The sequence below is a fragment of the Morone saxatilis genome, unplaced genomic scaffold (genome assembly GCF_004916995.1).
Source record: "Morone saxatilis isolate NCDOM2014 unplaced genomic scaffold, NCSU_SB_2.0 Contig4, whole genome shotgun sequence".
Lineage (NCBI taxonomy): Eukaryota > Metazoa > Chordata > Actinopteri > Moronidae > Morone > Morone saxatilis.
In genome coordinates, this window is record NW_023339984.1 from 18,324,990 (window position 1) to 18,338,495 (window position 13,506).

General features: G+C 38.1%; 1 protein-coding gene across 1 annotated transcript in view; it reads right to left on the reverse strand.

Annotated features, from left to right (window-relative positions):
- Positions 1-1,767: 1,767 nt before the first annotated feature.
- The window catches only part of LOC118337984 (tetratricopeptide repeat protein 39B), a gene marked incomplete in the record, with an annotated part of 20,408 nt that continues 8,669 nt past the window's right edge, over positions 1,768-13,506 (reverse strand). Inside the window, 17 exon segments of the mRNA XM_035675142.1 lie at positions 1,768-6,218; positions 6,873-6,989; positions 7,094-7,211; positions 7,841-7,952; positions 8,052-8,172; positions 8,687-8,778; positions 8,952-9,113; positions 9,205-9,264; positions 9,731-9,798; positions 9,956-10,064; positions 10,178-10,243; positions 11,091-11,196; positions 11,340-11,404; positions 12,288-12,355; positions 12,495-12,565; positions 12,924-13,055; positions 13,331-13,435. Coding sequence (XP_035531035.1) covers positions 6,122-6,218; positions 6,873-6,989; positions 7,094-7,211; positions 7,841-7,952; positions 8,052-8,172; positions 8,687-8,778; positions 8,952-9,113; positions 9,205-9,264; positions 9,731-9,798; positions 9,956-10,064; positions 10,178-10,243; positions 11,091-11,196; positions 11,340-11,404; positions 12,288-12,355; positions 12,495-12,565; positions 12,924-13,055; positions 13,331-13,435 — 1,669 coding nt within the window.

Genomic DNA, 13,506 nt, shown 5'->3' on the forward strand with positions numbered 1-13,506 from the left:
GCCCCACCATGTGATAAAGACAAACACACAGACACACACCCACTCCAGTTTGTGTCTTGATGATGTTTGTTGTGTGTTGACCTTTGACCTCCCAGTGGTTGAAACACTAACTTTAAGAGGCAGAAACTTCGGACAGACCCCGACTCTAGGTGGGTGGTCGTCTGCCTTGACAAACATGTGGCTAACTAAATTTTAATCAACTTCACAATGTGGTTGTCTTTTCTACATAGATTAGCCTAGCACATATACATACATATCTAAGTACAGGAAAGGAGGAAGGTGACCCGAGGTTCTGACCGAGGCTAGCTCAACAGTTATTGGAGCACAGAGCAAAAAGGGGACGGGGCATAAAGGTAAATAAGTGGTATCTGTTGGCATTAGCACAGTTCTGGAAATAAATAAAGACAGAATTCTGACACACATTTAATGACTTCAACCATCAGCAGAGCTCCCAAAAGGATCAATCAAACATTGTGATACATATTCCCGATCGATTGATGAGTCGTTCGTCTCTTTGGGGCTGATTTGATGATTATGTAGCCTTTAGCTTCAGAGCTAGGTTGCAAACGTACAAAGAGAGGAAGGACGAAGCTATTGTGTCCTTGAGTAAGGCAACTAGCAAAAGAATTATGGCTTTCAAAATGTATTGCAGACATCACACATTAGTTTTAGATAAAACATTTATGTATTGCAGATATAGCAGACATTAATATAACACACAGAACAAATCCACCATCAGGATTCCTCAAATCTGTGAGGCTACTTTAATATGTTATTAAAGGCAGCGTGACGACGTCTCAACAAATGTTAAATAAGACAAACGATCTAAAGACATTATTTTTACAGTTGGAGGTAATTGACGTTAACTTAGCATTCAGTTTCATTCAGCAGTTAAACACTTTCGTTCAGGTTAGCTAAAAGTTTAGCACGACAGTTGAGGATGCTAACAGCTAAACGTACATAAACGATTACAACAAGGAGTTTTTAACAGTCAAACTTTAAGTCCTGCCTGTTTCGAAACCTTTATATCTATATAGTCACATCTTAAATTGGCTAATGCTATCAAAACACTAGCCAACTACATCAATCATTAGCTAGCTAGCTGACGTTTAGCTAACGTTAGCTATCAGGTGGAACTAGTTAGATAACTACTAAGTAGAAGAAACCTGTTAGTGAAAGTTTAACATTTTCTATTTGGTCAACCAGAGATGGGGCAGTTCCCTGAATCGGACAAATTTAAGTTTTTCTGAGTTGTTAGCATTTTAGCTTTTGGTTCGATGGTTTACAGCATTGTCGTGTTCATAGTCGCGTTCTTGTAAACTATTCTAACTCAAACTTTACATCTTGGAGATTTTAATTACAAGATTTGATTACAAGTTGGAAGTAGTTGTGGTGTAGTTAATTTATAACCTAACGTTAGCTTTTTACTCATGCCGATAGCATTTACACTTAAAACAATCATAAACATGGAGTTCATTTGTGAAGATTATCATAAACTTTTCTTTCCTACAGAGTTTGTTTTCTGCAATTATCCAAAATAATAATTCTTATTTGTTTTTTGTCAAAGGAACCAGGTCAATGCTAACTTCTAAATATATTCATATAGCATTTTATAGACAAAACTGTGACTCTGTCCTGGAATAAAAATATGTAAAGTGCTCTACGTTAACGACAGAACAACTACTTCTGTGTTCATTAGAGAACAAACATAAAAACAGGAATGACAGAAAAATGCCACATCACTCAAAATGAATAATTATTCTAATATTTCCATTTTATTGCACCTTGTTACCATCTGTAACCGTGAAGCCTGTAATATTGGGTCACATTGCCTCCTGTCGTAAAGCATACATACAGTCATGTCTCATATTATTCTCATATATTTTATAAAAAACAAAAAGATTAAACATAATGAAGAATAACATGCAAAGCAGATCCTATAGAAAACCCTTTTTAAGACAGTTACACACACACAGAGGCACTGACATGAAACACAATCAAAGCCTTCTATAAAGAAAGGTTGTGACAGTTAAAGGTTGCAAATCCTTTGTATTATTATCTAATTATTGATGTAGATTATTAGGTAATTACTAATCTAGATTAGCTAGTTAGTTAGTGTTTTGTTAACATTAGCTGACATTAGCTAATGTCATTCATCTTACACATAAAACATCCATAACTTTTATTCTTTATAGTGACATTGATAATAAACTTTAATGTGGAAACCTGCGTGCTAGTTTCCTGCTGATCATTTAACAACATACTGTCTATCTGGATAAAAAGATAATATTCAATCCACCGCAGAATAAAGAAAGATATTTAACACGTTTCATACATTGACTCTGCGTCTTAACCCAAACAATCTCTATACCTATATCCAATTAGTACGCTGTGAACGAGAAATGTTAATGTTGTATTATCAGTTATATTTGTTTCTGTTAACATTATATTCCTTATTTCACATTTTCATACACAATAATGTGTTTATACTTTTATTGTGTTGTGAAAATATGGCAACAATTTCCAGCTGCCATCTTTTTTGATGTTTGTATAAGAAAACGGGTTAAAATTAGTTTTTATTGTGCAGTAAAGAGAATATTTGTTATTCAGACGGACGCATTTAAGATTCTGGAAATACCTTCAAAACTTTTAGTGATGTTAAAAGATTCAAGAGATTTGACCTTCAGAGAAACAGATGCTTTACTCTGTGACTGGAGTGTAATAATAATAATAATAATACGTGAGAGGAACAACGTATTATGCACACATGAGCATACACTGTGTCAGGTGATAATGCTAAAACTATTATATGGTATTAGGCACAATATATTAGAATATTATGGTAACAGGCAACATGCTAACACTGTAGCATAAGCTAACAGCAAACTGCTCTAATAACAGCTAGCCTCAGTCAACTTTCTCCTTTCCTGTTGGATATGCTATGTGCTAGGCTAATCTATATGGAAAAGACAACCTCAGTTTAAAGATGGTTAAAAGAAAAAAGCGATAGTCACATCTTACGTTAGCTGAAAGTGAGCTAATGTACATCAGTCGTTATCTAGCATAGCTAGCGTTTTGTTAGCTATCAGATCTATATTTACCAGTTAGCTAACGATTAATGTAGATCAGCTAGTTAACTAGCCATCAATTGTTAGCGAGCTAACAATTAGATAGTGTTTAGCAATAGCTTACATTAACCTTAGCTAAGCTAAGATATGACTATATGTTAATATTATCTTTTAACCATCCAAAATGTTCTTTTACTTTTTATAAACAGTAACTACTGCAGCTTTACGTTAGCGTATGTTAGCAGAACTAGCTAATCTACATCAACTGTTAGCTAGCTGGTTACACCTGATAGCAAAATGCTAGCTAAACTGGATAATGATTGATATAAAAGAATTATTACTATACACTATATACTTTATCTAGATTGTGAACACAGATGATCCTAGCTTAGCATATAAGTACAGAAAAGGAGGAAGTTGTCCGAGGCTTGCTCAACTGTCATTGGAGCACGGGGCTTAGGAAGGGTCAATTGAGTTAATTTTTGTTCTTATGGAAGCAAAAACTAGCATTATTAGCCAAAAACTCCTGTGGCAGTTTCCTAGCAATAGCAGTTGATCGTACTATTGTACGGGCCTATGGCAGGAATCACTATATTTATTGCCACAACTCTTTTACGTAGACGACTCTGGTCTTTTCGTGTAAAACTATTATCGACTTTACCATCGAACTCCTGAATATTTACTGCACTAATTAAGTTATTCAGGAGTTTCAGACACAAACACACGAAAAAAATTACACCCAAACTCTTAAACAGGCACAAATTACACACAAAGAACAAAAAGACACACACATATAATTTGGTCTTTAGGTTGATACATTCATTATAGGGAGAAGGCTAATTGTTACCACCGTCGTATTTATTCAAGTATCCTTCGTCCCGATGTTTAAAATGGAAGCAAAGACGCTGCTAGTGTACCGTTCTCCTTCAACGCGCAGTAAATATTGTGTTAATAAGCATTACAGACAATGACAACAGGTCCTTATGGAGATCATACATTGTGCTTTTTAAAATAAATATATCAGAAACTGCTCTTCATGGACGTCGTTGGTCTACACTTACGGTTTATAATATAATACAACTTAATATAGCAAAAATGAAAAAGGTTTATAAGCTGCACGTCTGCAACAGTCAAACAGGACGACGACTATTGAGATGAATCTTTTCAGTAATGACGGATTAAAGTAAACAAGTTTAAGTTGTCCTCAGAGGCAGAGCTGATTATATTTGATTTAAACACATTTGTAGTTTGATTTAACCTAAATTAGTAAAGTTCGCCCACGGTTTGAATTATGGGGAAGCAAAGAGGAGCCATTTTGTGTTAAATGTTATATTTTATTTTATGTACATTGAGGCTCCTGAATTAAATAATAATAGTAAACATATTACAATGTTTTGTTTATTGGGTCCTCATTTTAATACTAAAAGCTGATTTAGTTTTTCTGGGTATTTGTTGTTAATGTTTTTATTAATTATTATTATTAATAATGAATACGGTGGCTGATCAGTGACGACAAAAGCCACAACAAACAAAACATGGCAGACTGTTATTAGACTGTTATTAGACTGTTATTGGACTGTTAGACTGTTTATTGGACTGTTATTAGACTGTTATTGGACTGTTATTGGACTGTTATTGGACTGTTATTGGACTTCTATTAGACTGTTATGAGACTGTTATTGGACTGTTATTGAACTGTTATTAGACTGTTATTGGACTGTTATTGAACTGTTATTGAACTGTTATTAGACTGTTATTGGACTGTTTTTGGGCTGTTATTAGACTGTTATTAGACTGTTATTGGACTGTTATTAGACTGTTATTAGTTATTGGCGGACTGTTGTTAGTAATTGAAACTAGATACTAAACTTCTTTTAAAACACAATGTAGAATTTTCACATTACAATAATATTGATTCGTACTGTTGTTATAATTGTTTTAAATCTCTTCTGCCTCTGAGAATCACTGAAACTACGTCTGTTACAGTTGGACAAACACTGACGGACTAACAGCACAACCTCTTTTATATTGCTGCTAAATGTGTGCGTTTATAGCCGTTTGTGTGTTTATAATGTGCGTATTGCCCAATATGTGTAAGCTTGTGTGTGTGTGTGTGTGTGTGTGTGTGTATAAGCCACAGTTGGTGAGAAGGCTGTGATTGTGTGTGCACATGTGCTGTGATGCATTATTAAGAAATAACAAATAAAAAGGCAAAGTAAAGCGAATATAAAGCATAAATACTGTGTGTTCCTACAGTCACCTTCCTACAAATATACACAGATTATTGTGAGCAAACGTTTATATAAAATTATACTTTAGTTTAAGGCTGTGATTTGTTTGGTTGTGAGAGACATAAGTTTGATTTTAGGGTTCGTTCAGACAGACGACAGCGATCAAAGATTATTAAGAATACTGATCGGTTTCCTCTCGTCACTTATTGGTTTCCTCTCCTTTACCCCTTATTACCTTTTTATTTGGGTTGAGCGAGTATCCAAGTACCAAATGACTAAATGCTGTCAATGTCAATAGTTTTCTAATAAATTTAAGACCTTCTGATGAACTTGAAATTTTCAGGCTTAAACTGACACCTTCCGGTAAAACCACGCTTACCTACGTACGGTTTACGCCCGCTCGTCCCCGACCTTGTGCTTTTATATCAGAAAGTGACATTTAAATTCATTAATTGTCTGAGTGAACGAGCCCTGAGAATAAAACCCCTCCTGCGTTATTGCCTCCTTATTGATTATAAAGGAGCCGTTGTTAACGGAAATCGGTACGTTGATTAAATTGACATTTGGCATTGAGCTGCGGCTCCGCATCGACCAATATAATCTGCTGACAGGAAATATGTTGCTTAAATAGTGTCATCCGTCCACACGATTGAAAAAATAAATAAGGAAAAGTTAAATAAAATATATGGTTGCTAGCAATGAGAAAGAAAGAGTCCTGGTGGACGTGATCTCAAACGCCCGACACCCATCAGGTTCTTCATTAAGGGGCGGTTCATTGACGAATCCCTGGATTCACGTTTCATACATGGTTGTTTTCCAGTTTCATGGGGTGCTGACAGGAGATCCTTTGAGGCTGTTGAGAGCTGCATGGATCCTGAAGTGCAGTCTGGACTCCATGGAGTAGTCCTTGTAGTTCGTCCTGATGGAGAACACAACACATCTTTCAGAACATTAAATCAATAAACACATATTTTGTGATAGATTGCTGCACGAATGATGGATTTTTGTAGTCTCAAATGTCTTTTTTAAGACATGCAAAAGCTTAAACATTCACAGGTGAGGTTTTTACTGATGGATTTCATACCGTAGAATAGAACGTGAAAATCTCTTAAGCTCACACACCACAGACATTTAAACAGGTTGTAGAACTCGTTCCTGCTACTTATTCCTCAAACATCCAAACTATTTTTGGCCCAAGGAACACCTGAGGCTGTTTGGAGATATGATTGTAAAAATACCAAAGATATCAGAAACACCTGCGGGTTGGACGGAGTTACTGTACAGGTGTGCAGCAGTATGTGATAAATTTGAACAGTATCGACTGTTAATGTGCAAAGACGAGCACCAGGAGGAGCCAGAGGAACCTGATTGTTCCACACATTATCTGTCAGGAGATTAGTTATTAGTTAGTTAGTGAAGTTAGTTTTTATAGAAGTTACCTGCTGCAGCTTTAAAGTGTAGAAACACACAGCGTGATGTGAGAGTTGTGTAACATCTTATAGTGATATATAGAGACATAAAAAGATTTATATAGGTACATGTAGGCATATAATGGTGCATGAAGAGAACTTACTTGGCATTTTCGATGTACGTGGTGGCCTTGGTGAAGTCTCCCTGTTGTTTATACAGAAGGCCGAGCTCATACAGTGTGAAGGGAATCAGGTAGTGATCGTATCTGATGCGGCTCTCACTGAAAGGACACAGATAGGAGAGTTTATCTTATTTCACATAAACACTTAACACCTGAACCTGTCTGTGTGCCTGTCTGTGTGTCTGTCTGTGTGTCTGTGGTACCTGGAGAGGACCTGTGTGAAGCAGAGCTCCGCCTGCAGTAACCGACCCAGATGTTTCAGACAGAGTCCCTTCAACATCTGGACCAGGCAGCTGTCGTCAGGGTGAAACTCTGTCGGGTCTGAATGAGAGAAACATACAGAAGTTATAATTTAATAAACTGACTCAGTGACATATTTTATGGATATTTCATATTATATTAAAAACTGTGCAATGAAAGGTTTGTTATGAATTTTAAGCAGATTATTTCCTGTTTAGGGAACTTTTTATTTATATTTAACAAGCTTCTTGTTTGACAAATTGAAAGCAAATGTTTCTGCTTGTTCATTGTTCTACTAGATCATTTACTTTATATTAACATTTCTTCATCGTAATGAATGAAATACTGAAATATTGGCCTACTGTTTGTATTTTTAAAGTTTTCTTACACCCTTAAAATGAAGAAGACCTTGTGCTTTGGTAACCCTTTAGGTTGGGAACCACTGGACTATGGAAACTAGTTTAATACATACAGTAATCTTTAAAGATTTAACTTCTAGGACTGTCAGTTGAAACAAATTTCAAATTAAACGCAAATCGTTGAATTACGACTTATTTATTCCGTGTGTTGAACAATCAGACTGTGTAATGTTACACTGTGTTGTAATAAACAGGTTGCTCACATACAGAGATTTAAATCATTACAATAATATGAATATGTGACGACGACTAGTCTAATCTTACGTCTGGGGGGTCTTGTTATTAACTTACTGGTGTCGCTGCGAAGCTGTTCCTCAGCCGTCTCTATGGTAACCAGCAGGGACTCGGTACTGTCGGCTCTCTTCCCGACGATGGTGAAACCGTTCCAAACGTACATCATCTCCTACAGAGACAGAAAACGACATCATTACTTTACACTGCTAGTTTATTCAGAGTACGTTAAGCTGCTGCTCAGTCTGATAGGAGTGTTTGTTGAGTATACCAGTGCGGGGATGACCAGCGGGACGGGGTTAGCGGCCTTGTAGCGTCGGGACTTCCTCACTGCAAACTTTTCCGTTGGGATCGACTTCCCCGCCAGACGCTGTTTCAGCCCCTCCACCTGCCTGCACACACACACATACACACATTTATAGCCTCAATAACATTCCCCTGACCCTAATCCTGCACCGAACCGGAGCTCTGAACACTCAAACAGTTTCCAACAATGTTTTTATTTCCTGAATATGTTGCTCACTACAAAACAGAAAAAACTGTTTATTCCCAAAACGCACTCAAACATTTCTGTGTGTTTTCTTGAACGTACAATATGTAAGAATTGGCCACCTGTCGAATTCATACTCCAAACAACGGAGGCAGCATATCACCAGAGTAACCGCTAACTGCTGCTTGCTACCACTAGCTATTAGGATTAGATAGGATGGGTGGAAGCTCGCTGGTTAGCATGCTAACTTCAGTATATCTCTGTAACACATTTGTTTCTTAACATTCTGTTGATGATCTTTTTATGTTTTACAGTAAAATTCCACATATTCTACGTTTAATGTAACGTTAATGTAAAGGTTATGTTTTAGGTGTTACTGTGGTGACATTATTCATGTTTTACTGAGGCAGACTGACTTAAATAGCTCCATGATGTTCTCCCCTGTCTTTTTCATTTCCTCCTCCGACATCATACTGAGGATGGCCGCCTTTTGGTAAACATAGATCGCCTGGAGAAGGTTGAAAGCACAAGATTTCTGGATTAAATTTCATCCAGAAGCAAAGTTTTTGTAATCACTTATGATTAAACAGCTCGTTTTACATAAAAAAAAACCAAATAATATAACCAAATAAAAACAACAATAAAGTGTTTAAACAAAGTAAGTCTCAAATATAAGTTCACCTTGGACCAGCGGCTCTCCTTGCACAGCAGGTCAGCGTAGTGGTACGCCTGCTGCCACTCCTGCTGGTAGGAGTGAGTCCACATCAGCTCCCAGTAACACAGGTGGTGGATCTGCTTCCACTCCTGCTGGCTGCTGATACACTCCTCGTATCTCGCCCGGGCCTGAAACACACCACACATTACGTTTAGATTAAGGGTGAGGGGATGTAATGTGTCAGAGATAGAAGTAAAAAGGTGTGAGAGTGTTTCAGACCTTCTCGAAGTTTCCTCGCAGCGTGGCGATACGAGCGGAGTAGAAGAGGATGATGGAGCCCTGAAAAAAAAACACAATGAAGTTTGTAGTTGATCAATTTGTATTTTAAAGGTTTTATGTATGAGATTTTAAAAATTAAGTAAAGAGCCTTAACACGCATGTGTTAAGAACTGCTGTCTTTATCATCTACGTTTGTGAGTTAAGGATTTATTTCTACCAAACCAGAGTTGTTGATCAATGGAAAGACAAACAGAGATGGTTTTGGTGAGTTTTATTTAGTTTCTGTCCAGTTTACAGTGTTTTTATGCTGTTTTCTGCCAAGTAAAATTACTGGTTTTGTCAGTGGAGTCTGGTTGGCCACAGCGCACATATGCTGGTGTTCTGTATATAACTTTTAACATACTTCATCAACCAATCACTGTACAACACTAAAGCTGTAGGTTTTCACAAGAGTTTAAAATTCTTTATGAATCATGAGACAGAATATTTAATATTTTGTTCAGAATTTGTGTGTGCGGTTACTTACTTTGGGGTATTTGTGCTGGTACGGCTCCAGCAGAGCTTCAGCTTCCACCAGGTTCCCCTCTCCAGTTCCTGATCAAACACAACATCAACACCATTATCTTCAGCCAGACCTCAGCATGAAAACTATCTGAGGACACAGCTCTGGAGCCAGACAACTGTGGGCCAGTTAAAGTTAAAGTGTGCTATATTTAAGGAAAAGGGCAAAGGTGTGTTTGTGTATTTGTACCGAGTATCAGTGACACATATGTGTTGTAGAAGAGCAGCGTCAGAGCGCAGAGGATCGACCGCAAGCTGTGACTGGAGGCTCCCTCTCTCAACTGAGACAGACCAAACCCCTGCAAACAGACAGACAGGATTATTATTAACTGTTATTTTAACACATTTTAAAAAACAGAGAGATTTTGTGTGGAACAGATTGGGTGAAGAGACACAAAGTGGTTGTTCTGACCCTGTTTCCTGAGAATCCGATGAACTCTAACAACCTCAAAATCCTCTGAGGAAGGAGAGACAACATCTGAAAGACAAGAGACAGAAAATACGATCAAATCATGATGAAAGTCAGACATTATGTGCACTTTATATTGTAGCTGTGTGAGTAATTAGGGCCCGAACAGCGACCACTGCTGGCAAAATGGCTCGATAGCGCCCCCTAAAGAGCAACCCCAGCAGCACCAATCTGTATGAAAATCGTAACACACTCATCATGTGCAACCTCAAGGACCCATAGCCAAAAATCAAACATTTTTCATTTAGTGTCCAATTTTGGCGCCATGTTTGCCATTTCCACGCATTGTATTTTAACAGACTACTCTTTGATTGATCAGATTGATTTCAAATTTGGTCAGTACACTCTTAGGGCATTCACGATGAAGTGTTATCAAAAGCTTGAGTTTTTGTCAAACGGCGTGTCCGTGGAATCAAAAAACCAAAAAAACAGGCCTTTTTGTAACTGACAAAATTCAGCACATTTCATGTACATGCACAAAAATCGGAGTTGGTTTTTTTTAAGTGGGGCTGCTTCCCAGTTTAGAAAAACAGACAGGAATACCAGCTGGTGTTTTAAATGAGTCTGGTGGCTTTGAACGCAGCGTAGATTGATATCACAGCTTCAGTTCCCAGTTAGAAAGAGCTGTCTGGCAACATAACTGTACACTTAAATAGATTTTTTCAGGTGGCTAAAATACATTTTGTTGCTGCCCCCTTCCGCAGCAGTACATCGCTTATCTTCTGTGCCGACACTCCAAACTGGGGTCGACCTGTTGTCTACACACTGACGACCTCATACAATCCCAAAATGTTATAACACAATATGTCACCGAAAGCTTTTAAATTTACTGCAGTTAAACTCTCTGAAAACCCACCAGGTTGAAGGATCCGATGCCCAGCTTGACTCCGCCCTCAAACTGTCTGAATGCATCAGACTGGCCGGCCAGGTCCTGAGTGTCATTCAGCACATTCTGACAATCCCTATTGGACGACATGAAACAAGATGTCACAATCAGGAAATGACGGATTCATCCTATTTGTACATTTACAGCTGCCTCGTTACTACTGGTGTTTAATTAAATGAGATACTTTAATGTCGCCGGTGGTTTGAAACAGACACTCACTTGTAGATTTGGTAGCTCGTTCGAATCTTGATGCCTCCTTTGATAAAACTGATCATGTTCTCGTCCTGAAAGAGAGACAGATGGGAAAAGACATTTCACTCAGTTATCCTCATTAGCTTGTTCTGCTTTGTTTCTGTTGTTTCCTTGGTTATATTGTTATGTGATCAATGCCAAATTATGTCATGTTGTTAATGTTTATGTGCAGTTTTTATTTGAACTGAATAACTTTGTATTTGGTGTGTTTGGGTAAATTTGGAGCAACTTTCTTCGTTCTAAATCCTAAACTGAATCAGGATGATGATCCTTAAAGGCCGATGTTACCTCACTTGTGGCTATATATTGATTGATATTAATTAAACATAATGTAATACTGATAATTTAGGAATCCTCACTGACATTTAGTTTTAAGTAGTATCTATTCCTGACAACTGTTCAACCTTTAATTAAGTTTCAGTTAAACATTTTGTTTCCAAAAACACATTGAAAGTTCTGTTAAGACAAAACTGACTTTGTATTTCCAGACAGAAACTGGTGGTTTTCCTATTCACTTCATTACAGTCAGAGTTTGACAGGAGCAGCATCTAGTGGCCACTATTGGAACTGCAGCTTAAAGGGTACGACACCTTTTTAAGAAAACATTAAAAACAATGTTTCCTGTGGCTCTGAGAGTTTTATAAACCAGAAGTGTGGAGTTTGTAAGATGTGGCTGTTCTTGTGATGTTTAATGAAAGAGCTGCTATCCAGCTGCATCATGGGAAATGTAGGATTCTGAGCTTGGACCTCTGCTGCACAGATTGTTGCCCTAATTTTGCTTTTAATCTTTATCAAAAGGACCCAGAGGAGGACTTATGATATGTAGGCTGACAGATGAGACGGAGTCAGACAGGTAAAAGGTGAAAAGACAGACAGACAGACAGACAGACAGACAGACAGACAGACAGCTCCTACCTGTACGAACGTCAGCGTGGCTTTCTGTAGCAGACACTCGGCGTAGCAGATCTCTGCGTGCATCTCCTCTGAAAACACACAAACACAGTGACTCCCTGCTGCTTGATTTTATTCCCTATATTTTATTCTATGTTGTTATTATTTTCTGAGCTGCTCTTCCTGCAGCTGTCAATCAAACTGTGTGGGCGGGACATGTGTTTGACGTACCTTCCTGCAGGTTGGACTGCTTGTTGATCAGACTGGACAGAGAGCCGACCACTGAGTTCCTCTTCCTGAACCTGTAAACACACAGACTCATGTTCTGATCATGTTTCCAGCTGTAAAATGTGTAAAATGTGTCTAATATTGGTTGTTTGAAGGTTTTCAATAAGATTTTAATAAGATTATTGTGTGTAAAATGTGTATTTGGGTTATTTGATACAAATTCTATGTGAACTGACTTCAAAGGCCGTTCTACAGAAAATTAGTAATTTTTAGTCAATTTAAGTGAACGGGAGTTTGCAGCCAGGTTAGCAGCTAAATGCTAACGTCAACATGCTGATGTCTACCAGCAATAATGTTCACCATCTGAACATGGCGCCAGATTGTCAGAGTCATCGCAGCTTTTCGACTCTCAGAGAAAATATCGTGTCTCACCTCTGACAGGTGTGTAACGCCTCCTTGATGGTTGCCATGGCAGCCTGGATGTCTTTGTGCTCGAAGGTCATCGTGGCCTGCATCACCAGGATGCTGCTGTATCCCAACGCATGGTACATACTGTCCTTCCACCTACACACACACACACAGGGTTGTCATACTAGTATTATAGGTTAGTAGCATTACCAGCAGAAGTACCAGGTATAGTACTAGTTATAGTTGTAGTTAGTAGCATTACTAGTAGTAATTACACCTGCTGTAACCAGTTAGTAGTGAGTAATTAAAATAGTAATAGTTAAAGTATCAGTAGTCATAGTATTAACAAGCTTTGTAGTACAGTAACACACTGCAGTCTGTACTACATAACACACACACACACACACACACACACTTGTTGCCGTGGTTACCATGGTTTGAGGAGGTCCAGGGCTTCAGAGAACTTGTTGTTGAGGACCAGATTAAGAGCACACTGAGTCTCCTGGATGGCTGTCTGCAGGTCCATCTGACAGGCCCTGCACACACACACACACACACACACACACACACACACACACACACCACAGAAAAGAGAAATCCACCAGTC